This window comes from Mesocricetus auratus, unplaced genomic scaffold (assembly GCF_017639785.1).
Source record: "Mesocricetus auratus isolate SY011 unplaced genomic scaffold, BCM_Maur_2.0 Super-Scaffold_100018, whole genome shotgun sequence".
Classification (NCBI taxonomy): Eukaryota; Metazoa; Chordata; class Mammalia; order Rodentia; family Cricetidae; genus Mesocricetus; species Mesocricetus auratus.
In genome coordinates this window covers 45,444,275-45,470,410 of record NW_024429199.1, presented here as the reverse complement: position 1 = coordinate 45,470,410, position 26,136 = coordinate 45,444,275, and the positions used below count along the sequence as shown (strand labels likewise).

Here is a 26,136-nt window from a genome sequence, read left to right as displayed (position 1 = left end):
AAGACGAGAAAGAGAAACCAGAGAGATGGATCAGCAGTGAAAAGTGACAACTGGGTTCATATCCCGCACCCACATGACAGCTAAGCACGTTTCTGGGAATGTCTGTGACCCAGCACTATGGGGAATGGAAACAGAAGGGCTTGCTGGCATCCAGCTGGCTGGAAACAAATACAAGCTTCATGTTCAAGGATAGGCCATACCTCGGAGGAATAAGTTGTAGAGTGATAGAGAGGACACCTAACACTTTGCCGTGTGTCCACTCACACACACACAGACACATTATCTTATACAATCCACACATATAATACGCTCACACATGCATTCATACCCTCACATACACATTCTTTAATCAAATAAAAGGAAAATACAAGGATGTTTCCAGAAGATTGAACTGGCTAGTAACACTTACATGAAGAAGGCCTTGCTGGAAAAAATTCAAAACAGTTGTAGCCCTGCTGGAGACCATGGAAGTATACAACAGGTGACAATTAGTATTCAACTGGTTGCCCCTCCAGATGAATGACTTTGTTGGTAAGGGTTACTGGCTATAGATAACTGTCTCTGTCTGTAGTTTTTCTCATGTGCCAGCTATGGGTATTCTCCCCACTGCCTGTGTGTTTATCTGTTGAAAATATTCCATCTACTGGGCATAGCTGTGGATGGTCAGGAAGATGATTTCTGCTTATCTGTTTAGTTCTGATGAATAGAAATAATACTGGGCTATTTTTCATTACTCAGACTGACATAGGAAATATGTATTCTCATTCACAAAGATAGCTAATTTTAGACTTTAGAACAAATTCAAAACAAACTGATTGCCCCTGGAGATGAATATACAAGGATAATTTCCCAGGTGTTTATTGCTGATTCAAGGTCAGTTGTGAAGCCGCTTTAGTAGGCATAACCTTCTCAGCAATGGAATTTCTACACATACTCCCAGCCTCAAGGTTCAGTCAACTAAGTGTTTATTGTTTAAGCCCTGAATTTCAATGTCACATTCTGTCTGGGAACCCTGACCACACAGAGCTATGTGCTTACTTTACTCACCGCCAGTCAGCACAACCTCCCTAGCTTGAGAGAAACTGTGAACTCAGGTCAGTTGTCTCTGCCTGGGAATTGGCTTTTGTAGAATTTCACATACCAGACGCTGGCTCCTTTTCTTAATTCTTTGTATCTGTGTTGGTTCTACTGGAATTTCTAGGCCTGCTTACCACCATAGCCCTCTGTAGACTTGCACCACTCCATCCCAGGCATGTCTCCATTTTGCTGCTGACTTGAGCTGAACAAAACTGTTACTGGCCACCTTCCACAGGGAAGACTGGGTGACCTCGGGCCCGTTTTTAACTTCTCTGTGGCTCCTTATCTTCTGCACAGTAGAAATGAGAACAGCAGTGGCCACAGTAAATGATACTCAATTAGATTTATATACACAGTTCTAATTCATTAACAAGTACTGTTTTTGACTAATTATGTGACTACACAAATACCTTACACTGGAAAATGTATAATGAATAAATCTGTTTCTGGTAGTCCTGACATTTTGGAAGCCCAAGTTCAGGTGCTAACATGGCTGTCTAGAGTTAGCTCTGACTGCATCTGCATTCATCACGAGAATAGAAGGCAGAAAGGATGCAGACTCCCCCCTGCCTCCTTTATAAAGACACACACACACATACACACACACACACACACACACATACACACACATACACACACTATATATATATATATATATAGATAAAACATGTTCTGTCTGTATATGTTACTGTATGTATGTTTTCAGGGTGACCATTTGGTACTGAATAACCAATAAGTGTGTTCTTCCCTTGATGAAGACTATTTTTCCCAGTATGAACATTCCTTTGTTGCCTAAATTCCTTATGTAGAGTTGAGGCCTAGTGAGCATTCCCCTGTCCATGTTAGCATGTTTTAGCAGTCATGTTGGTTAGAATTTATGGGCATAGATAGCTTCTGACATTCCTAGGAGACAACCTCACAGCAAACTCCTTGATCCTCTGGCTCTTACAGTCTTCCTGCCCTCTTTCCAAAATGATCCCAGGGTCTTAGATGTAGGAGTGGTGTTATTGGTAAGCATTGTCAAATCTTTAAAATATCATTTCCCAGGTTTTAATCAGAGTACCAAGCTCAGATATATTTGGATCCTAATGACATGCCTTCTAATGTGTCTTTTCGGAGAAAGAAATTTTTGTTTTGTTTGGGGAGGGTTATTACCAGATAGCGGCTGCCTGGGTGAGAGTTGGTTACTATTTCCCAGTTACTCTCACTGTACCAAAGGTCCTGTTGGAGGGAGCCTGAGACACTAAAGGCTCTTCCAGTCCCCAACATGTCAACAGCTCTGAGGGAAGCATAAGACCCACCCACCTGGATGAATGTCTACTGGCTTTGCTTACAAAACAATTATGCTGCTGCTCTTCTTCTGAGGGAAGTAAGTTACTATAAACAAACCCAAAATGAACTATATGCTTATTAGGCAGCATTTCTGTTTTGTTTTTTCCCAAGAATATTAGAGTCCTTAGGGACACTAATATTGTTTTTACTCCAAGGGACTTCCTTTTTTCCCACCTACAATCTCTGCCTGAAATCTGAGGAGTTTCTGAATATTGTGTGAAGTGCATATTACTGGGGCTTTGGAATAGCCTCACAGCTTAATTTTATCCAGCTTATTGTCCTTGGAATTGGCTATTAGTGTGGCTCTGGGCTATGCTGGCATGACATGCAAGTGTGCCATCTGGCCAAGGGACCTGTAGATCAACAGTGTTTTCTGTGAGAGAGTTAAAGAATTAAGCAATTACAGATCTCAGAACCATGGATAGAGATGTGGAAATATGTTCTATAAATACCACTGTAACTACTGAAATCCCTTCGCAGGCAGAGCCTTCTGAAAGCCAGGGAAGTCTGGACGTGAGAGGCGAGGGTGGTTCATCGCTCTGATTTCTTCCATGTTTGCCCCTGAAAATATGCCCAGGCTCTTCTCATGTCCCAGGGAATCCTGCACAGAGAGGATTTTTCTATTAATTTTTAGATCACAGAAAGCTGAGAGTTTACTAGAATTTCCACATTCATACTTTATTGCCCATTCTTCCTTCTCTGTATGTTTTTCATAAGGTTCATTGGAGAGGGACAACTGGATAGAATTCTGCAGGCATATACAAGATAGGAGGCCACAGACTTCCACTTTCAAAACGCATGCATGATGAGTACTGGGTTCTTTACATCTCTCTAAGTCTCCAAAACAGTGTTCAATGCTTACAATACTGATGCAATAGAAAGTAAATCAGAGGGAATAAACTGCCCCCATCATGCAGAAACTAATGAACACAGAGGAGGCAAGTCTACTGTATTTGATGTACATGGGTCTTTGCCTGCTGTCCCTCCTCCACTCTTCCAGATTTCCATGAAGTGCCGTAGGAACAAGGCTCAGAGCAGTTTATATCCATTCATCCACTTACTCATCTGTTTTCTTTCCCTCAGTCATTTAGCTTTCAATTCCCACACTCCTAGGTTGAAAATGCTCTGTGATTCCTTGGATAATACATATATAAGTATGGTCAGTCACTGCCATATTTCTAATTTATCTTGGACACACACACACACACACACACACACACACACACACCCCACTCTGAGAACAGAATAAGACTGTGTCTCCTGGGGAAGAGGTCAGCATGGGATATGGCTGTACTGAGGGCTCCTCCACTCTGTTCCTCCTCCTTTAGAGACTCCATTCTCATGTGCCTGTGCTTCAGTGAGCTCGGTTCTTAGTGCTTGGTTTTCTGGGATTCTGGATATAGGGGTGAAGTTCCTGGGTTCTACATAAGAGCCCATTCCAAGGCACAGAGTAGTGGTATGTCTCCTGCTCCAGTGGTAATGGACATTGGGGTGTCATCTGCTTTTACTTTTGAGGAGCAAACACAGAGCCACAGGAGCAATTGGCCCAGGTCTGAGTTCTCATACATCTTCATATCATCTGGGGGTCAGGACTGAGGCCAAGGCTGGCTTTGTCTGAAGATATCTTCAGCTGCAATCGGGGTAGCACTTACCCCTTCTGTAGCTGGGCTTGGGCTATATCACATGTGCAGTTCTGGCTCCCAAGCTGTAGGAGAGACAGCTTACCAGGCATATTCTGTTGAAGGACCTAAGCACCAGGCAAAACCATTTTCAAGCCTTGATTCCATCATATCTGCTACAATCAGTAGTGGACCACCATCCACATGGCTCAACATAAGATGCAGGTAATGGGGGAGCACAGTGGGTGCCTACTAATGCATCTTCATGGCCATGGATGCTCATGGAGGGTGGCTCTTCCGTACAAGTAAAGGACATAAAAAGCCCTTGGCAGAGGTCTGGAAAGGAGAAAGAGATCAATATCATAGTTATGTGATAGTATGATCCACACACCAAAGATTCTTGTAACAGCCTGGAGCAGACAGAAACTAGACGTACAGGGAATGATCACCAAGTCATCATGATAATGAAGGCCTCATGTGGGGAGGTGACAATGAGGGTATGAGGACACTCAAAGTGAGAAGGGTGTCTCTGATGCCAAATAAGTCACTCTGGACATCTTACTGGATATATAAAGGCAGGGAGGACAAGCCCTATGCGGCAATTGAAGCCTGATCAGTATCAGAGAATGGCAATGAGCATTAATGCTAGGCATGGGGGGTTCCCCTGAGATGCTGTAGAGGTTACCAAGCAGCGCTTTGATAGAAGTCAGGCATAAGATAGCGTGGCCTTGTGGAAAGAGGATGATAAGGAGGGCAGCAGAGAAAGACTCAAGTTGGAGCCATTGTGGGGCACCCTGGGACTAAGGACAGAGCAAGCCTGTCAGTGTTACAGAGGCCAGAGCAGGAGGATGGTCAGACATTGGAGAATGGTACCACTCTCATGACCTTCTGACTGGAGAAGGCAAACACCAAGCCTCAGTGTGCCTGGCAGTGGATTCAATTGAGTGACAGAGGTCACTGTTCTTAAAGGGTTTTGAGAGTAACGGCGAAGAGATTACTCGAGGAAGACACCAAAGCAGGAAGATTGCACCGTGTCCTTTGTGTGGTTTACTGGACTCAGGCATCTATCTGTTGGTCATTCCCACAACAACAGAGGGTAGCACCACACCGAAGAACACAGAGATGTGGGCATCTGTGAGGGAGCTATATTCTAGAAAATTCAGAAGGATGGTGCTTCTATCTATTGCTTATTCTGAACTAGGACTTGACCTAGGGTGGCCTAGGTCTTGCCTTAGCAAATGTCAACCCTTAGCTTTTATTCTAAATACTACAGACTCCTGCTCATGGAGAACAAGATAGGAGCACCAAAGGTTCTATTGTAAATGCTCACTGGTTTTAATAGTGAGGTAGGCAGGAGTGCAAACAAAGCCTTCACCAGCTTCCCCGCTGGTGCTGCAATAAGCTTTCGAGGAAGGAAGGTATGCAATCTGCCTCGAGCACAGCCTTTGCGATTCTGTGGAGAATTACCCAGTAACTGATAGTAACATTCAGAGCTTCCACAAAGCAGAAATGACTACTGGTGTTGAAATGAGCGAGGGGCATCGCACCCGAGAGGTAAATCGTCTTACTTGCAGGGCACTTAACAATGCCTTAGGGTCTGTTTTCCTACTACGCTCTGTAAACTAATGATGTTTCCATAGTTTTCTGTTTTTGTGTTCCCCTTCCCCTCAGAAGTCCACTTCTGTCCCTCAGTTCCATGCTACCTGCCTGTCACATGCAGTGTGTGAGCTCTGTGGCCCCGCTGGCGGGGTGTTCCTAAGCCAACAGAGCACGCATTGCTTTCCACTCAGAGCACCAGTGCTCATAGGCCTTAAAGCTGCTTAGGCTTTAACTGCGTTTGCGCACTCCAGAGCTGAGGAAGACTTAAGCTCTGCCTGCATGTAACACTTTCCGTGTTCTTGTCTTTCTGCCTGCCCCTCCCCCAGAACTGTGACCTGGAGCAGCAGAGCATTGTCCACATAGTTCAGAGACCAGGGAGAAAACATCATGAGACACAGGCATCTGGAGAGGACAAGCCCCAGGACACCCCAGGGGGCTCGGCGTGGGGGCCCAGGAGCTTGACCAGGGTGGACCTCAGCAGCCACATCCTGCCAGCAGACTCCGTGGGACTGGCGGTCATTCTGGATACAGACAGCAGGCGGGATTCAGAAGCCGCCAGAGGTCCAGGTAATTGCAAGTCTCCGCTTGAGGCTACCAAACGGTTTTGTTTGTTAACCGACTCTCCAGAGAGAGTGTCCTCACTCTGCACACACTTGGTTCATGGTATGTTTGGGGCTAGAATCTCTAAGTCACCACAGGGGGACATCCCGAGCATACACAGTTGTAGAAGTGAGTGAGGGGAGTACATGAAGTAGTAACTACGTACAGGAGAACAGAGGTGGCATTGGAGTAGACACAGAGGATGATGACCATGCACTGGCCGTGAACAATGCATTCTTTTGTTCTCCTTTGAGGAGGTGGGTGGTAAAAACATGGCAAAGCTGTGTGGGGGTCTGGGTGTATGACCAGGAGCACACATGTCTGCCTCACACTTTGCTTCTCTTTAATGTCTTGTGTTCTTAAATGTATTTACCTTGACTGTGTTTTCAGTGATGTACACAGGGTTTGCAAATCAAAGGTGTTTCTAATTTCTCCTTCACATTCTCTGGCCCGGGTCATGATGGCAGTGTAGTCATTTCAAGCATTTTCCTTGGTAAATAAATGAATTGCCTCAGTGAATAAATGTAGTGATGAATGTGCAAGACTGGTAAGTCAGGTGCACAGGGAAGTGTCCCTCACAGCCCCGAGGCCGGGCCACCTAGGTGCACAGGGAAGTGTCCCTCACAGCCCCAAGGCTGGGCCACCTAGGTGGCATGAGGTTGGGAGTCTGAAAGGGCCTGGCATCTCTTTCTAAGAAGGTATCATGTTGGTGCCTTTCTCTGAGGAGATGAAGACCATGTCCTCATGTTGCAGAAGGGTTAGGGATTCTATGCCTAAAAGAACAAATGGTTGGCTCATTGTTTCTTCAAATAACGACTCAAAATAATCCTCATGCCAGAGACATATTTTGTGTTCCATATTACCCAGGTGTCTATATATTCATGGTGAACTATTCTCTTGTTAAGTCCATTTTTATGACACTAATCCCACTCCTTAGATCCTGAGGGTTCCACGTCTTAATATCATATTTGTGATTAGGTTCAGAGGGTGATATGGATAGTCAGACCCTAGCAGACAGTCATCATTTTGTTACGTTGATGATGTTAATATATTGCCTTAAGCATTTATTATCTGAGATGAATAAGTAATGGCAGAACACTAGTACTTTGCTCTGTACATACAGATAAAAGCCAATAATTATCTCTCCAGAGTAGTAGTTTATTTCTTCTCCCACATAGACGTAGATAGGCCTGGACTAGCGTGGCTTTCTCAGCACCAGGGATCCCGAGGCCAGAAAGATGGAAGCTTAAAAATAATAGAAAATGCCTCTGGTTAAAGTTCCTAAGTACTGTTTAGTTGGCTGCTAAGATCATCAGTGATCTCGCAGCAAGAAAAGAGGGAACAACAATGAGCAGCATAGTAACACAGTCCCCAGTTACATGGAAGAGTGAACGTCCCCAGAAGTTAGGTGTACTGTTTCTAACCATGCAAGTAACTGTGAGTTCATCTCATAAAGGGAAGAACACCCAGGACAAAGAGGTCCTGAAATTAGAGGAGCCAAGGCTGGCTGGATGAGCGCAACACCCTGGGTGGCACCCACGAGAGGCAGGAGAAGACAAATAGTGGAGCAGTAGCCGACTTTCAAGAGCAGTGTCTTGACCTTACCACTCAGCACCCAAAGAACTGTTGCTCAAGGACAAAAACAGCCTCGTAAGCTGGCATGAGCTTGTCTGCCTTCAGCTTGCAAGTCCTGTTGAAGGATTTACCACAGCAAAGAACGTAGCTGAGGCCAAAATAAATGCTTGAGGAACAACACTCAGAAACAAGCAGTCGGTATTGGTGTGAACTACGATGATGACCAGTTTGATGGCCAAGTAAGCATGGTGCAACATAACAGTGGAGAAAATGTCACTTATGGAAAAGCTCCATTATGAGATTAATACACACACTCAGTACCGTCTTCAGTCTGCAGCTGTTTCCTGCCTATGCTATCTTACCACTTAGGTTTAACTCTGGGTTCATCTAAATAGAACCATATGCAGCTGGGGTTGGGGTGGGGACTGGCTTCTTAATCCAGAAACCAATGTGAGAAAGCCATGTTGAAAACCAAGGAAGGGATTTGATCAATGTAGCTATGATATGGAAATGGGGGTCAGCATCCTTAGACCTGACGTTAGGTTTCTGACATGAGTGAGCTTGCAGTTTACATAGAGGAAGAGTTGGGGAAGGTACAAGGGTATGGATAATTAAACAGCCTTGTTCACTTTGTGGCCCAGTTCTCAGAGCTGGCTCTATGAAATCCTGAAGAAATTTATTATTCAAGAGCCAGTTCCCTTTCTATCATGAGATAACAACTCCTGTTTAGTTGGTGTGAGGAGTAGGGATCCTCATGGTTCCTTCATGGGATAATTGTTCTTAATTAGGAACCAGTGACACAGTAGGGTCATCTACCTATAGGACTGCTCTTTCTAGAACTCAAGGAGAATGACTCCATTCTCTCAATTTGGATCATGGGAAGATTCAGCAATTGACTAATGTTGGTTGTTGAATCTTCATTACTCTCACCTTGTCTTCAGCCCGGAAGGAGAAGGACTAGAAGCTTGACATGACCTACCCTCAGGTGATGATCAAGTCTGTTAGAGTTGTGCAGGAATCTGACCCACTACTCTACCACAGTGAAGGCAACAGGTACAGAATGATGGCCAAGACACCATTTCCTGTTCTGCTTTTACAAATGCATTATGTATGTGCAAACTGTAGTGAAGAGTCACTTTGTCTTTTCTTTTTCAGGAAAAGCCGTCTAACTCTTTATTATAGAAATGTTTGGAATCTGAGAATTTACTTTCCAGGTATTTCTAGGTAGGAGAAAGTATCTAATCAATAAGAGAGGTGATGCATGATTTACATAAAACCACTTATACTCTTTATACTGTGGAACTTGTCAATGTCTCAGTGAAGGAGACACATCTTGGCTGAGGAGACCCTGTGCACACAGCTCTAAAATAAGCATGTTTAAAAATCCCATGAGACATTCCTTCATGCTGAGCATCTCCAAAGCCCATGAGACATTCCTCCATGCTGAGCACCTCCAGCATGTGTCCCTGTAACAGAGTTATACCAGAAACTCTATCAAGCCTAACATGACTCAAAAATGGCTCCTTCCCAGGAACCTAGCTATGCTCTGGCTGTCTCCTCCAGTGGTGTAACATTGGACCTGCCTCAGGACACCCTGACCAACGATGTTTGTTTGGAAACAGTTGATAGATTCATTTTGCTTTTAGAATTCTCTCATCATCAGTGTATTGGGATGACTCTATGATCCTTCACAGTCCGCAGATCCCACAATATATTTCTCTGTCACTTCACATAAGCCTGTTTCTTTGGGGACACTCATCTTATTTTGCATTTACAGTACTTAATGGTCTAGGACATTCATGTCGATCAGAAGTCAAAGAGCTAAAGTGAGCCATAGAGACAGTGGTTCTCCAGTTCCCCAGGGTCACCTGCAGGCTTAGGAGAGCACAGGATGTTGAGCCCTCCACTGCCCATGGCTTAGGGCAGAGACCAAAGAAGTGCACTTCTGACAGGTCCCTAGGCAGTGCTAATATGCAGTCTGGGGGCTAAATTGGGTAGCAGCTCCTCAGACAGTAAAAGATAGTAATGTTCAAAATATGCTCAGCGAATACAATATATAATTTTACAATCTTTGAATGTGAACAGAGCTATCCTTGGCCTTGGAGTTCTTGTGTATAAATTAAGTTTACATGTTGTTTGTGTTTCCTGAGTGAGGGACCATCCATTACCTCCTGACAGGTAAAATAAAGCTACAAAACCTAGCAAAGGAGGGGTCTCCTCTAACATTATGGTGCGACTAATCATGTAAGCATACAGACACTGGATCCCTTACCTGTGCCAGGCACAGCTGCAGGCACTGGATTAGAGCAGGAAAATAAACAGAAGAAAGCCTCCACACACGATGATCATTCTAGCTGTAAGATGGTAATAAACAAGGATGAGCCACTAGCAAGAGTGTATCTTGTTTACTAGCAGAAAAAAGGAAGAGTGCAAGCTTAGGTTCCTCTGGGATATTCTCAGTGGGGCAAGGTATCATGGCCTCCCTGATGGGGGATGGCCTTCTGTAAGCTGTGAATATATGTTTCTTTTATTGGTCGATGAATAAAACATGGGTTGACCAATAGACAGGCAGGAAGTATAGGTGGGGCTACCAGGTGAGGAGCATTCTGGAGAGAGGACACAGAGCATAGCCGCCAGAGACATCATGTAGCTGCAGAGTGAGCAAGAGGACTGGACATCACTGGTAAGTCAAGACAAAGTGGAGATGCATAGGTTAATAGAGATGGGTTAATAATTAAAAGAGAGCTAGCCAATAAGAAGACTTAGCCATTGGTCAAACAGTTTATAATTAGTATAAGCCTCAGTGTGTTTATTTGGGACTAAATGATCATGGTGCGCACCAGGTGGGACAGAAATCGTGTGTCTTCACCTTGCTGCAAGGCATGATCTTATACTGAGGCCTTCTAAAATTCATGTCTATTGTTTATTTCAGTCAGATAGTTAAATTTGAAAGATCAACTTTATATCATAGGGTTTCTATCTCCTCATTAATTTTTTAATTTAAATATGAAATCCTTGACTGTTAGATGCTCATTGGGTAAAGGTGTTTGACCAAGCCTGATGACCTGAGTTGTGTCCCTAGGATCTACCTAGTAGAAGGAGTGAATAGATTCCTGAAAGTTGACCTCTGATCTACTCAGACACACACACACACACACACACACACACACACACACACACACACACACACACACGAGGGGGTGAGAGGGAAGGAGGAGGAGTGAAAATATAAGTAAACATTAAATTTTAAAAAATTAAAACCTGTGTTAATTTTTTTCAGTATTTTCACATCTTACTGCCACAACATACTTGCAAAGTATTGAATTTATATGAAAAACTATTCTATTATGTAACCATTTCTCTGCATGTTGGGTACAGACTTTCCTTCTTAAGCTCATTTTATGAGAGACTTTCCTACGTGGATTTGTATTTTGATCAACTCCACTTCCCCATTCCCTATCCTACAACTCCCTCTCTATCTCCCCAACTGCTTTTCCCTACAAACTTCATGTGCTCTATTTTAATTAAAACAGAACAAAACAAAAACCCCACTGAGTCTAGGTAGTCCTGCCTGTGTGTACATGGGTGTGGGACCATCTCTTAGAGCTTGGGCAGCCCCTCAGGGTATTTGTCTCTGAACAAGACCCAGACTTCCTCCCCATAGCAACCATGAATTGCCAATAGCTCCTGGGCTAGGAATGGGCCTTTATGAGCCCCTCCCTGACGCAGGCAGATATTTGGGTTGACTTGATCTTGTACAAGTCTTGTGCGTGCAGTCCCAGCAGCTATGAGTTCATGTGTGTAATAATAGACCCGACATCTGTTTCGCTACCGCTGTTCACTCCTCTGGCTTTTACAATTTTGTTGCCTACTTTATATAATAGATCCTTAAAGCCACAGCGGGAAGAAATATGATATCTGGGTCCCATTTAAAGCTAAGCACCCTACAAAAGAGACTAGTTTCTATGAGACACTCCAGGCCCAGATTGAACTTCAACTTGTAAACATAAAAATAGGAGATACTTAAACGTAGGCAAATGCAAAAGCAATTGAGGTAGATGGTACTTCAGATCTTACACTCTGGGCACACACCGCAGATTCACCACAGTTGTTAGGGAACCCTTCCTTCTTAACAACAATTCTTTGCCTTTCCTGGGATGTAGTACAAGATGAAAATGGTTTGGGGATTGAATATTAGCTCATACCTGCCAAACACAAATCAGACATGGAGGCCGCTGATGAAATAAAGCGATGTGCTTGGGACATAATTTCCATCTTATCCCAAATCAAATCACAAGGACTTAAAAGAGTGTGCTTTACATGCTAATGACTTAGAGCCAGAGGGTATGAATTTCTTGGTGTTTTGGACAGCGTTAAGGAGAACCTCTTTGTGTGAACCTTCTATGAAATGACAAAACTTTGGCAGTCATTCTAGAGCAAGTTAGAGTTTATATCACACCAGATTATTAACATGTTAGGATTCAGCAGGGATGTAATTTTTCTTTTGTCATAGAAATTCCTACTAGAGTATAACTTTTTGGTATAGAAGTAAAAATATGAAGCATTTATGGGGAATGTTGAGGACACTGCTTGACTGACATTTGGGGTCCAGGGAGACAGGAAAGAACACAGTGCTGTGTTTGTTCCCAAGAAGCCTGCACAGGGTTCTGAAAGCAGAATTACTCATCCCCTTTGTGCACTGTCACGTGGCTGCTTGTAACATTTCTGTTTACCCTTCCGAAGGTTCTCTCATCAAATGCAAGCGGTCAAGGGCATTTTGCATCTCCACCGCCTGGCACATGGAGGGTGATGGCTGTTTGTCAAGCTGTCGAAAGAGTCTTGTTTTCATGCGTAAAACGTGACCCTTGCAGCTCTTCAGCTCTTATTTTTCACACTTGGCAGGAAATAATTGCATGTGGATAGCAGGCTGCAGTGTGCCTTGGGGTCTGGGAACTCTGTTCGATGGTCCTGGCCCCAAGGAAGCTGGAATATCATGAAAGGAGAGTTAGAGCGGACCAGCCTACCAGGCAGTCTGTCAAAGACACAAAAGAATCAGAGTGTCTGCCTTTTTTGCTCTCTTTGAGTTTTTTATCCCTCCCTCCCTCCGTCTGCCCCTCCCTTCCTCCATCTCTCCCTCCCTCTGTCCCTCCCTCCCTCCCTCCCATTGTCTTGAGATAGGTTGACAACAATTGTGTAGTCCACTAGCCTCAGTCTCCTGAGTCCTGGGATCACAGGCTTGCGCCATCACACCCAGCTCTCATTTTATTTGAAAAAAATTAACAAGTAATATATAATAAAGCCATCGACAGGAACAGGAGAAAAATGAGGAACCAGGTTCTCAGAGAGGTTACAATTTATTATAAAACATACATTATGGGTAGCAATACAGTTTGTGTATTTAATAACATGATGATAGGTTGATTTAATAAAGTTTTAAACAGAATATAAAAGGGACTTTTATTTTTTAGGTTCCAAAACCCCTTTCCTAAAACTAAAAGTTTTTAAATTGATTTTTCTAAGTGGCTCAGTGCAAAAAATGTCTTTAGTGACTAGTCGTGTCTAATTCCCATTGCACTCTTGGTCAATAAAATTAAAAAAAGGTCCAGCTTCACCATCACCATTTCAAAAGATTAATACATTATGGATTCTTCGGTAATACAAAATGGTTCTTGCTACTTTAATGCCCAGATAGTCAAATTCACATGTCCATCATGAAAAAAGAAGACACTAGATAGTGGGAAGATCTTGTATGATCCTGTATTAGCAGAATTAATATCATAAAAATAGCTATTCCACTAAATTGAATCTATAGACTTGGTGCAGTGCCCATTAAGATTCTGATGTTGTACTTCCTGGATCTAGAAAGAAGCAATTCAAGAATCCCAGTGCAACCACAAGAAAAATGGGTAACTAGAGCAATCCTAGGGAGCAAGAACATAACTGGACCTCAGATTACACTACAGAACCAGAGAGACAAAGTCTGATGTTAGCATGCAAACAGTTAGACCAATGGAAGAAAAAGGGTGAACCTGAAGTCAACGACAAAGCTATGGATGGAGGAGCAAAAATGACCACCCATGTCACAAATGGCTCTGGGAAAAACAGCTGGATCTCCACTGCAGAAAAGTGAAATCTGACCTGTGTCTTTCACCTTGTACAGAAAACCAATCTCAGGTGAATCAAAGCCCTTTATTTAAAACCTAAAATGCTAAAACCTACAGGAAAACATTGGGAAACCTCTCCAGGACTTTGGGATAGGTAAGAGTTTTCTGAATCACCAGCACAGCTCTCAACAGAGGGCTCAACATGAAACTGAGAATTTCCTTGTGTAGAAAAGGGAACTTCAGAGGAGCAAACAGCCCAGAGGATGGAGGACACCTTCACCAGATGTGTATCCGACAAGAGGCTAGGATCCTGAATTTGCAAAGAACTTCAAATGCTACACGTGAAGGAATACAACTGCCAATCAACCAGTGAACTAACAACACTGGCATTCCTCAGTAACCATGTTCTTTAAGTATTCAACATTCTTAGTGATCAGGAAATGCAAATTTTTAACTACTTTGAAATTCTGTCTCATGCCAGTCAGAAGAGCTATCTTCAAGATTTCTGGCAACAGATGTTAGGAAGGGCAATGAGAAACCCTTATTCACTGCTGTTGGGAGAGCAAACTAATACAGCCATTGTAGGTTCCTCAAAAAATTTAAAACAGGACTACACCATGACCCAGACATACCATTCCTGGGCACATACCCAGAGAACTCCATATCTTAGCCAATAGATGTATGTACATTCATATTTATTGCTAATCTACTTATTATAACAAGGGATGAGGCAGCCTGAAAGTCCATCAGCAGATGAATCGGTAATGAAAATGTGGCATATATGAGATGGAATGTCACTCGGCTGTAATGAAGATTGAAATCAGGAAACTCAGGGAAACACAGGAACCTGGAAAGTATAATAATAATCGATGTGATCCAAACTCAGGAAAAACAAAACAAGACAACTGCTCATTCTTTCTCAGGTGGATACTAGCCACCTGGGAGGATAATGAATGTATGCTCGTATCAAAATAAGTCTCGGTGTTGGTACACTATAAAATTTAGAGAGACCAAGAGAGTGTAATAGTAATTATTAGCTCATGAGGAAGGACGGGATATGGGAAAAGGGACGACGAGTCATGAAAGAGGCTCTAAAGCTACTTTCTTCTCTAGTTTCATTCTATCATAGATTATTTTTTACTTTAAGTGTTCAATTTAAAAGATGCATGTCTACATGCTCTCCTATCGGCTGAAGCAAAGTAGTAAGCAGAAACTGAGGCGAGCAGAAGGGGAGGGGAGAGGTGATGGCCAGTGGGTGCCATGCTGTCTTTTCAAAGGAGAACAAGCTCCTTGTTTATCTGACAAAGCATTTAATAATGCAGCACAGGTCTCAGAACAGAGGGGGAGAGTTCTGATTGCTTTGATCACAAAGAAATGGTTGAACTGTAATGTAGTAGATATAATGATTGCCCCAGGCTGATCACTTCTCAATATATACAGGAGTCAAAACATCACATCATAGCTTATGAATATGTAAATGTGTTCAGTGTCAGTCGGAATAAATAAATGGGACACAGCTAAAGTAAGAAGGAACTTAGAGGAAGAAGGTTGGACACCCAAGGCTGGCTTTGTCTCTTTGTTTTGGATGCAATAAAATGAACCCATGTCCTTACCATTCAAAGCACAAACTCTGACACGCAGCACGAGGTGTGGACCTCTGGTGATGCAGGTAAGAAGTGGATCCTACCCTGCGCAGCCACTGAACTCACTTGGTCCAAGAGGCAGGTGGTGGTGTTTTCCTGCCTGTGTGGGTCAGCTCTGGGTGTCACAGGCCTACTGCTATAACTGTCAGTCCGTCTCTCCCCCTCCTCTTCTGGCATTTATGCAGGTGTTCCTACACACCCCAAGTTTTCTTTCTGAAACACTTGCAAAAGGAGAGATGAGGTATGGGGAGGAGTTATGTGTGTAGGTATCCACAGCCTGATTTCTAGAGAATGAGTTGTTCCATGCCTGGCGGGGGTGGGGTGGGGTGGGGCGGGGTCTTGCTGTCAAAGCCAGGACAGATGGACTGAGGCAGGCAGACAAGCTCCCAGGACAAGCTCCCAAGCCGTGCTTTGCTGTTGGGTTGGAGGGATGTGGTTCTGTGGATGCCACTTGGCTATCTGTGATTGGTTGTAGAACAGAGCAATGGAAGCTGTTGTGCAGGGAAAGGTGGGTAGCAATCAATACCGGCCCGTGGAGTGGACTGCAGTGTTTGCTGGGAGCCTGGGCATGCTTTGATTTCTCCAAAGCCGCCTTAGAAAAGTCATATTGTAATTAAAAGGAAAAAGGAAGCGCTGCCCTCTGGACTAAGGGAGCCCCAGTTTGACTGTGTGCTCTGCTAATGAGAAGCTTTTGCAAAGATGGCAGGGATATGGGGCTCCTGCAGGCCTTAATGACCAAGGAAGTAAGTCATTTGCATTTTCACTTGGTGGACCCTGAAGTCTTGCAGAGGACGCTATACATGTGCCAAGATGTTACGATTTGCATTTGACAAGAATGGGCGCCCAGGAGGAATATTTACAGCTGGTGGATTTATCTTGGGAGTCCGCTGAGCATCCTAATTAATGCCAAGTGTGCCAAAAACACAGGCAGGCTGCTGGATTCCATTTTCTTGATGTGGAAGAGAATGAACAAAAAAAAGCTAAGAAGTAGAGATTAACTGCCTATAATAAATTATTCCAAACTTTCAAAATTTATCCTGAATGAACATTGACGCCTATTTTATGGAAACTTTTTCTAAAAAAATTCTTTAATGTAACCTGTAGGTTCTAAAATATTCTCAGCTAACTGAGGAATATGTGTTCTACTTATGTAATAAAATGATAGATTAGTGTAATGTCCAATTTATGAAATAAAATTAACTTTTTCTGACAAAGAAACAGAATTTTTAGAGGGTTATTTTTGTGAAACCCTTTCTATGTTAATTATCTTTCATTTTTCTGAATGAGGCTTCTGGATTTCTGTAAGCTCTTCAGACTCTCCTACAATCCCAAAGATTAAATCACATGGACTGCCAATGAATTACAGGTACGCTACTGTTACTACATACCAACTCCATGAAATCCAATCTTCTGCGTTTACTGTGCCTGATTAAACTAGAAAATTCTGCCCATCCTGGGCCCACAATGTTTTATGATCCTTCTAAGAAGGAAACCAAGAGACTAGAGAAATGTCTCGATGGTGAAGAGAGTCGCTATCCTTGCAGAAGACTCAGATTCAGTTCCCTGCACTCACATACTCACATATTGGCAAACAGTGGTCTGTTACTCAAGTTCCAGGGGATCCAGTGCCATCAAGGCACAGTCAGATCCTGAAGACCCACAACGGGCATCCACACTTGCAGGGAAAAGTTCCATTCCAACCGTAACACACATGAAACAGTGTGTTGAAAACGTAATCACTGAGGAATAAGAGGAACCATCATGTCTCAGTTAAACATGGCTACCTCACTGACTAGAACTTAGTGCCACTCAGGGTGACTGTGCACACATCACAGGTCTGCCACATGTTGGGTGCTAGAAACACAGATTAGATAGACTTCTGTTCCTGCTTGACCTCACTTGTTAGAAGACCAATCTAATGAACTGCAGACAGGGTATTGTTGGATTTTTCTCTTACTGATTGTTTTGTGTGGAGAAATGGATTGCTCTTTTATCTAATTTAGGATGTTTACCATACATGATAGGACCCTGAACACCAGAGTAACACATGTATGTTCTATAGACCAGAGGAGAACATACATGCTCAGTGAACCTTGTTCTGGGATGTCTGCACAGTCCAACATTGCTTAACATACAGTCAGTGCTTAATAACTGTGCTTAAACCCTTGTAGAGTTTTTCAGTATTAAAGCAGAGGCCAGTTCTCCTGTCTAAAACAAACAGATGTCTTAATCATTTCAGGAAACTTGAGAAGGTATCCTGGGTTCAAAATTCTTTACTTGGAAAATTAAAACTCATATCTAAAGTCTTCCACCTCGCAAATGAATGCACGGAATTTATGTTTCATTTTCCTAAGTGTGCTGTTAAATGGTCATGTAGTGCTACCTTCTTGTTTGAAAATTACATTTCTTATTTGACATATATATTGAAGTTAAATTTATGACTTTCCAAAAAAGTCTCGATATGACCCTTCTCCCTGAGCACTCATTTCTTTATTCCTGTGTGCTCTGTACTTTTCCATACATGCATTTCCAAAGGGGTAGGGAGTTACAACTCTGGGTTCTCACAATTCAATTTCTACTTTTGATACAGTCGCTAAATTCATTTTATTTTTCCTCCTAATATCCATCATTAATGATGCGTGCAAAGAATTTTCCAGGAAGACAATCACCATATTACTACCATATTCACAAAAACTGAAAACAGTAGGGCATGATGGTGCGTATCTATCACCCAGGCCCTGTAGAGAGACTGAAGCAGACGCAAGGGTAGCCTGGGTTGCATCGTGGGACTGTCAACAACAACAACAACAATAATGATAGTAGGGCCAGTGAGATAGCTCAGTGAGTAAAAGTACTTTCATAGCATGCCTAATGACCTGAGTTTGATCCCCCCAACCCCATGGTAGAAAATATGGCTAATACCTAAAAGTCATCCTTGACCTCCACATGTCTGCTCCAGCACATGCTCACCAATACTTATATACAACACACACACACACTCATACACACTCAGACACACTCACACACCACTACCACCATCACATATTATGGATAATAATCCATAAAATGATTTATAATTAATAGTATAAAACCCTGAAAACACTTATGAATAAATAAATTATGAAGAAGTCAAACAGGATAGCATGTAGCTATTGAAGAGGGTGTTGGAGAGTAGATGATATAAGGACAGAGAAAGACCACCATATTATCAATTTATGATCCTAGTTTTAAATAGATAAATATCTGTAAAAACATGTGCATGAACATATGTAGAAAACCAAAGAGACATAGTATACAGCTAATAGTCCTTATTAATAGGATTATGTGTTACTTTCTTTAAAAATTTGTTTCACTGAAAACATTAGAAGCTTCTTATCTGTTGTACTAGATGCCACAATACTGAAAATGAGTACACTTAACAGCTGTGGCCTGACATGTCATGTTTCCTGAGACCTTTCCCCATAATTTGGACTCATCTTTGAGCCTAATTTTCAGTGGGCCTTAGGCGAAATGGGAGACCTTGTATTTGGAAGGTTTCCCAGGCAATTCTGAGCATCAGCCAGCTTTTCTAGTCTACTCAGTTTTCCCACAGTCTGTTAATGAAGAACTAAGATAATTTCTATAACCATACCCTCTAAGCAATTTTATGGCCACCAGTTTTGTGGTTTCTTAATAGTGTCTCTCCTAGAAGGTACCAGGAATCCTTTGGCTGGCAGAGTCCAGTCCTGAGATAGCAAATGTGCATGATTTTTTGGTGTAGTCACATAATGCCGCAAACGTTTCTCATAGGGCTGCCTTCATTGTGTCCCACAGATTTTGCAATGTCATGTCAGTGCTAGGAATTTTTAAATTTCCTTCTCGATCCATTCCTGGCACAACTGTCATTTGGTAGCATGTTGTTTAGTCTATATGAATTGTATACTTTCTGTAGTTGCTTTTGTTATTGATATCCAGCTTTGTTCTATTGCAGTCAGATAGAATGAAGGATATTATTTCAGTTTTCCTATGCTTATTGGATCTTGCTTTGTTCCCTTCCACATATGTGGGCAGTTTTGGAGAAAGTTCCGTGGGCTGCTGAGAAAAACAGTGTTCTTTAGTATTTGGGTAGAATGTTCTGTACGGATGGATGTGTTAGGTCCATTTGATTGTTTTATTTCATTTAACTCCAGAAGCTATGTTCCCCCTAGATGACCTATGGGTGAGAGTGGAGTATTGAAACCACTGACTACAAGTGTATTGGGGCCAATCTATGTGTTTATATCAAAAAATATTTCTTGTATGTAATTGAATAACCATGTGTTTGCTGCATATATGCTTAGGATTATAATATTTTCCATTTATCTCTTCTCTCTAATTGTTTTTATATGTAAGATATTAGAATAGCTACACATGCTTGTGTTCTACTTCATTTTCTTAAAATGCTGTTTTCTGTACTTCTACCCTAAAGCTGTGGTTTTTTTATTGATGGTGAGATGTGGTCCTTGGAGGCAGAAAGTAGATGGATCTTGTTTTTTAGTACAGTCTGTTAGTTTATGTCTCTTATTGGGGGGAATTGAGAGTATTGATATCCAGAGTTATTATTGAAGGATATGTATTAATTCCTGTTGTTTTGCTGATTTTGTGATGCTTGATTTCAGAGCTCTTTTGATTACCTGCTCAGCTGTTATTTATTTGTTCCCTGAAACTTCTTGGGTGTGTTTGTCCTCTTTAGACAAAGTTATTTATTACAGCATTTGTATAGAACTAATGTATTAGTTATAAATTATTTTAATCATTTTAACTTATCTTTCAACTTAAATGGATATTTTTGCTGGACATAATAGTTTAGGTTTATATTTGTGGGTCCTTCAGTACTTGGAATATGTCTTGATTATTTTGTATGTCTTTTATTTCTGTGTTGAGATTTGTACATTAATTGTCTTTCGGTTGAATATTTCTTCTTTTTTGTTCAATTCACCTTTCTTCTTTCAACAGAGGTTTTACAATGATAAGGAGTGGGTTAATTCATAGCTGGATTGGGATGCCAACTTCCTTTCTTTGTCTGATATTTTGTACTTGAGCATCCATGCCAGGTCTTCTGCTTGTCAGCTAAATTCTTGGTGCTTCCAGTAGCATAGTCACAGAGCTGGAATAAGTCTTCCTTGAACATGAGAAGTAGTCCTTGTCTCAAGGACAGATAGGCAGCTGTAGCATTCCATTTGGCAAACTGGCAGGGCCCTGGGTCTCTGGGCTACCTGTCATGTCCGAGACAAGGAGTGGGCTGGAATCTGGTGAGTTTCCAAAGGAAGGAGGGATGTTAAGAATGGGATGGAGGTCCACAGAAATCAGATATAAGGCTTGGACCACCTAAATGGTGGGGGACCTGAAAGGGTAACAAAAACAGATAGCCTGAGTCTCCTCACACTTGGAGTTGATACAGATTCTTGGTGGGGATTAGGCTGGTCCGAAAGAGAGGAGGAGGGAGTGGAGGAGGTCAGAGTCTCTGGCAATCGTTATAGGATGTCAGTGATTCACCTAGTCTCGTGGTACATGTCTCTATATCGGACAATTCCAAACTCTATATACTAACTTGGGAAGGACTTTAAAATTAGAACATTAAAGTGTTCATTCACTAACACATGTTGGTAAGGGTTGTACATAGATGAACACAATAATGAAGGTGGTTAGGCAGACACATACTGAAGGAGACCAGGCCTGTCTTATGTGAAGTCTAAGGATCCCAATCAATGCTGTTGAATGTGCTTTATGGTTATTCACTGTATTGTTTTCTATGCTGCTTACAAATTTCAAGTTTCAAAGACAGACAGAGACAGAGGCAGGGGAAAGAGGTGGGGGGATCCACACATACACAGAGGGAAAAAAGAGACAGAGAAACTAGGATAAAGTCAAGATTGCTGGATTAGAGTGATGGGCTCCTCCTTGGGATTATATATGTCTGCAAGGTGCCTCTAAGATCCTAAACTCACCAATAGCAAGGAAACATGTTAAGCAGTGTCCCGAAAGAATGCCCAGTAATTTATCCTTCCAGCTACTCCTTTCTTTATAATTCTAAAGAGTCATCTGGAAGGCATTTTGTTTTGTTCATTTTTAAATCACAAAAGGGCTGTTTCTATTATGTCTAGCTAGTTAATTATGAATGTACAGCAAGACTGTAATCTGGCGTGCTGGAGCATGCTTTATAAATCTAGAGTCGAGGATTTAGCCCGATACTTTGCTCTCTGTCGAAGTTTCATTAAAGAATCTGAGAGTTGACTTTTAAAAGACTTCACATAAGAGTCTGTGGTAGGAGGTCACAACTGAAGGCTTAGATAGGCTACAGATGTTACTTAAGTTCTAGGCCACCTTGAGCTACCAGGTGATGCCTTTGAAAAAAAAGGGAAATAAGTAAGTTCCTTTAACTGCTCTGATAACATCAGAGCTGGAAAAGCCATCCCCTAACAACCTTCCCTCAATACTTCACAGGCAGTATGTATAAATAAGGTAAATTCCTTTAAGACATGACTGGGAAGTATGACCATTTCCGTTGTCATGAGTGGGTTGGCAGATAAAGGCGGGATTAATTACTGAAATAGTATCAGAATAAGTGCAGTGAGCTCTGTCTCCATGACCCAGAACTTAGCTGTTTGGCTAGAGGTTCACCAGTGTTTTCCTGGAGAGCAGAAAGGCAGCAAGGACGCCAGAGTGTGTCTGTGACCTTCCCACAAAGCCTCCATCCACTGAAAGACTCAGTGTACAAACTGAACCGAAGGGAGGCTGAGCACCTCTGCTTCCACAGTTAGTTGTGCAAGTCTTCTGGTAGTGATGAGGTAAAGAAGAAACAGAAACCCACCAATGGGCCTGGCTCTTTGGTGCACCCCTCTCCCAGGGCTCTGCAGAAACTTTAGGACTGTTCTGTGAAGTGTGGCTGAATGTTTTAATTTATTTTTTCCTCCATTTTGTATATAATTTTTGCAAAGGCAAAAATCTAAGTAGTTGTAGGGTGGTGGTGGTACATGCCTTTAATCCCAGCATTCTGGAGGCAGAGGCAGGCAGATCTCTATGAGTTTGAGGCCAACCTGGACTACAGAGTGAGTGCCAGGACAGGCTCCAAATGTATAGAGAAACCCTGTCTCAAAAAACAAAACAAACAAACAACAACAACAAAATCCTAAGTAGTTGGCAGGATAATCTTGGTTATTTAGTTATAATGAAATCACCAGTGATGGATGACAGTATTTGGATATCTGTGTCACCAGAGTGACCATAAAACACCTAACATGGAGTGTTAACATAGTACCTTGGTCACAGGGAGTTCAGTTCACTTACAAGTAAGAAACACTTGTCTTATTAAATCATGTATTTTTATTTATCAAAGACTGTGATCTAATCTACATTTAAAAAATCGTGTATTCTAGTGGGATAATAAATCTACTCTCTGAGAAGATTATGCAGACTGGAAAAATGTTCTTTTGACTGTGTCTCCCTAAGAATTTTGTCACTGCGACAGATAAAAAGCCTACTTCTCCTTTTGAACTAGTTTTTTGTTTTTGATGATATAGATTCATGGCATCCTTTATTCTTCACTTAAATTGCTTTACATATAAGAACAATTGCCATACTTCTGATACATTGTGTGACTTCTTTTCCAAATCTGGCATCATGAGCAAGGAGGGTCACTTTCTATTTCACAGCCTCTCTGTAGCTCACTGCATTCTTTCAGATTCCCTCCACTGTTGTATTCTCTCATGGTCTAGAGCAAACGGAATGTTTGCTCTTCTTCCCCGAGAAAGGAAAGAAAGGCATGCTTGTCCTGTAGTTCTAGAGAGTCATAGTTTTCAGTTGTAACTTATAGTGCAGCCTTTTATTTTCAGAGAAACAGAGTAGGTAATGCAGAATTGTCTGTCATACGCAAGCATTTTAGCAGATGAGCCAAGCTTATGAATATACATAGCATAGTCTTCTCTGTAGCCATAATTTCTTTTAAGTAGCAAAAATAAAACATTTCATTAACATGACCTAAAAGTATACATATTCTACAGTAAATATAACTAAATAATTCAAAAATATGTGCACGTAAAATTAGGTTTATCAGTGCTTTTGTATTCAACCCCAATAAAAACATGTGGCTATCTAGAGGTTAGGTGTTACGTGAATAATTTAATGTTAATCTATATTTTAAAGTATAAAACCAAGGAAGTTATATGGAGTCTAACAAAACACATTTATTGTTTAAAAACTGCCATAATTATAACACACACACAGATATATATATATATATGTAGTTACATATGTTTTTGTGCACATTCACACAAGTGTCTGTGTGAGTGATATGTATTTGTATGTATGCTAGGGGATGGAATGTGTCACATACAAGAGGCAGTGCTGTTTTTATGACTGCAACTCCATGGTCACATGGCCGTGAAGGAAACTTACAGTTGCAGTCCTACAATTGCAGTCACAGATCAAAGCCACTGTAGATTAAAAAAAATTATTGTTTCAAATGGAAAAGAGCTGTTTTTCCCAGTAAATGTTAACATTTTAATTTAGCCAACGCCATATAGACAAAAAGAAATTATTTAAATAAGCATTCTGTTATCTTTTAGGCACAAAGGGCAGAACTGTGCTACCTGTCTCCAGATACCTTGAGCACTTAGATCATCAGACTGTCTTTCCACTACCTCAGGGTCGTCAGAGGGGATAAACGATTATTCATGGATGTGAGGCACTAACTACTAAGGAGAAAGAGCAGAGAGGACCACCGTGGCAGAGCCAAAGTTCTATTTGACCACAGTTTGCTTTAGAAACACCGTTGGCTGATCTACCTGGCAGTGGATTTTCTTGGCTCCCTGAGGTGTGCCCACTGGTTCAGGACCTTGGCACCGTTACAGTATGGTCCTTAACAAGGTAACCAGCCACAATTGCCATGCCAACAGCAATGAACTAACTAGTGGCTACATTTTACCTCATGTGGCAAACGGGGAGTTGGTGGAAGTTGTATGAAGATGACTGGGAGGTCGGTTGATAGATTAGTGGCTGAAGTTTAATAAAAAGATGTTAGGATGCAATTGCTAGGCTAGATGCGTATTTTTTCTTCCAGGGCAGTAAGCCGTGACATTTAGGGTTGTCTGTTCTACTGGAGAGAAATAGGTTGTTTTCCTACTGGAAAGAATCTAAGCCCTTCCCTACAGAGTTGTGCAATGTCTCAGGAAATGGACCTGATTCACAGGGAAGGAGCACCAGTGAGCTCTTTGGTCTGACTTGGGAGTGGCACATACTCTCCTGATACTTGAAAGTGGCCTTGTTGCTGTGTAAGTTGTTATGAAGGATGCGTTCTTCCCACTAATTACCACCCAAGATTCACTTCACAGGCAGTTTTCCCAAAGTAAATGATGTTAATCTCATTCTTAAAAGTCTATGAAACATTTATACATACATACATACATACATACATATATATATTTAACTCATTTTCAAGGCACCACAGCTAAACAATGTTGAGGCTAAAATATTAAATATGCCATGTGTTTTGGGCTCAAAATTCCATGTTTTAAACTATCTCCACGTATTCATGGGTGCTTGTTTTAGATTTCACATGACCTGTAAAATCAGTGCCTGCACTGTATCCCCTGATGCAAAGATGACCTCTCTAACTGAACCTCCCCAACAGATCTTTCTCCTCTCTTGATAACATACTTTCATCATGGTCCAAGTGAAGGCTGTCTGGCTTTCACTGTCATGTGATGACACGTGATAGGAGCGGATACACCATGTGACAGAAAGTGCCCAGCACTGGGAAGAGAACCGCTGTGAAGACGTCAAACACGGGGACTTTGGTTTTAATTTCTTAACAAAAGAGACAGTCCTCATCCCCTTTCCTCAACAGTTTTGTGAACCAGGATTCCAGCTGATTTTTAGAGCTAGCCCTAAAACTATTTCTCTGTTCCCTTAGTTCCAGTTCAGGAAAGAGCAGGTTGTGTGACTCCATGGAGGTACTTTTATACTGTACAATGACTATGTTCATCCCTGGTTTCCAAGCCAGCTTCTCCCTCATATCCTGCTTGGGATGCTGACAAAATGTGCTCAGCAACCAATTCCAAACAGCAACCTGGATTGCAAGAACTGTAAGGCAGAAATTCTGCAGCCACTCAGCCCTAGAAGCTTGCTCAGCAGAAGGCCAGAGCGTCCAGGAGTGCCCACATCATGCCTTCCTGCTGCAGCAGAAGATTGGATGCCAAATATATACCAGGCAAGCGTTTCTAAAGAGCAGCCGTTTTCCCTCAGTGTTGCTTTGATTTACAGTAATTGGTCCAATGGGAGCTATTTGGGTATAATGTGTTTTAACTCAGCTGTTTGGCAGTTGTTGCCCATAACTACAAATTATTGATAGATTGATGCTACCTTATATTCATGGATTATGTTCATAGCCCTTGGTGATTGGAGGAAATCAATAATTCCTGAAAAGATAGAAAGAAAACACTTGTCTAGGGAATAATATCAAATTTGCATTGAGTAATTATCTCATCATCTTTCTTTTTCCCTGAGAATTCACTGAAGTGTGGGATTTGAGACTAGTCAAAATCCATGCACTCATCTTATAGACACAACTAG

At 41.9% G+C, this 26,136-nt stretch overlaps 1 protein-coding gene across 6 annotated transcripts in view; it reads left to right on the top strand.

The window, feature by feature from the left end:
- Window positions 1-26,136, top strand: part of Prkn (parkin RBR E3 ubiquitin protein ligase) — a 1,082,502-nt gene that overhangs the window by 342,681 nt on the left and 713,685 nt on the right. For all 6 annotated transcript variants that reach the window (XM_040758175.1, XM_040758173.1, XM_040758174.1 and 3 more), the window contains one exon: window positions 5,954-6,194. In XM_040758175.1, the coding sequence (XP_040614109.1) occupies window positions 5,954-6,194 (241 nt within the window). The remainder of the gene's footprint in view (window positions 1-5,953; window positions 6,195-26,136) is intronic.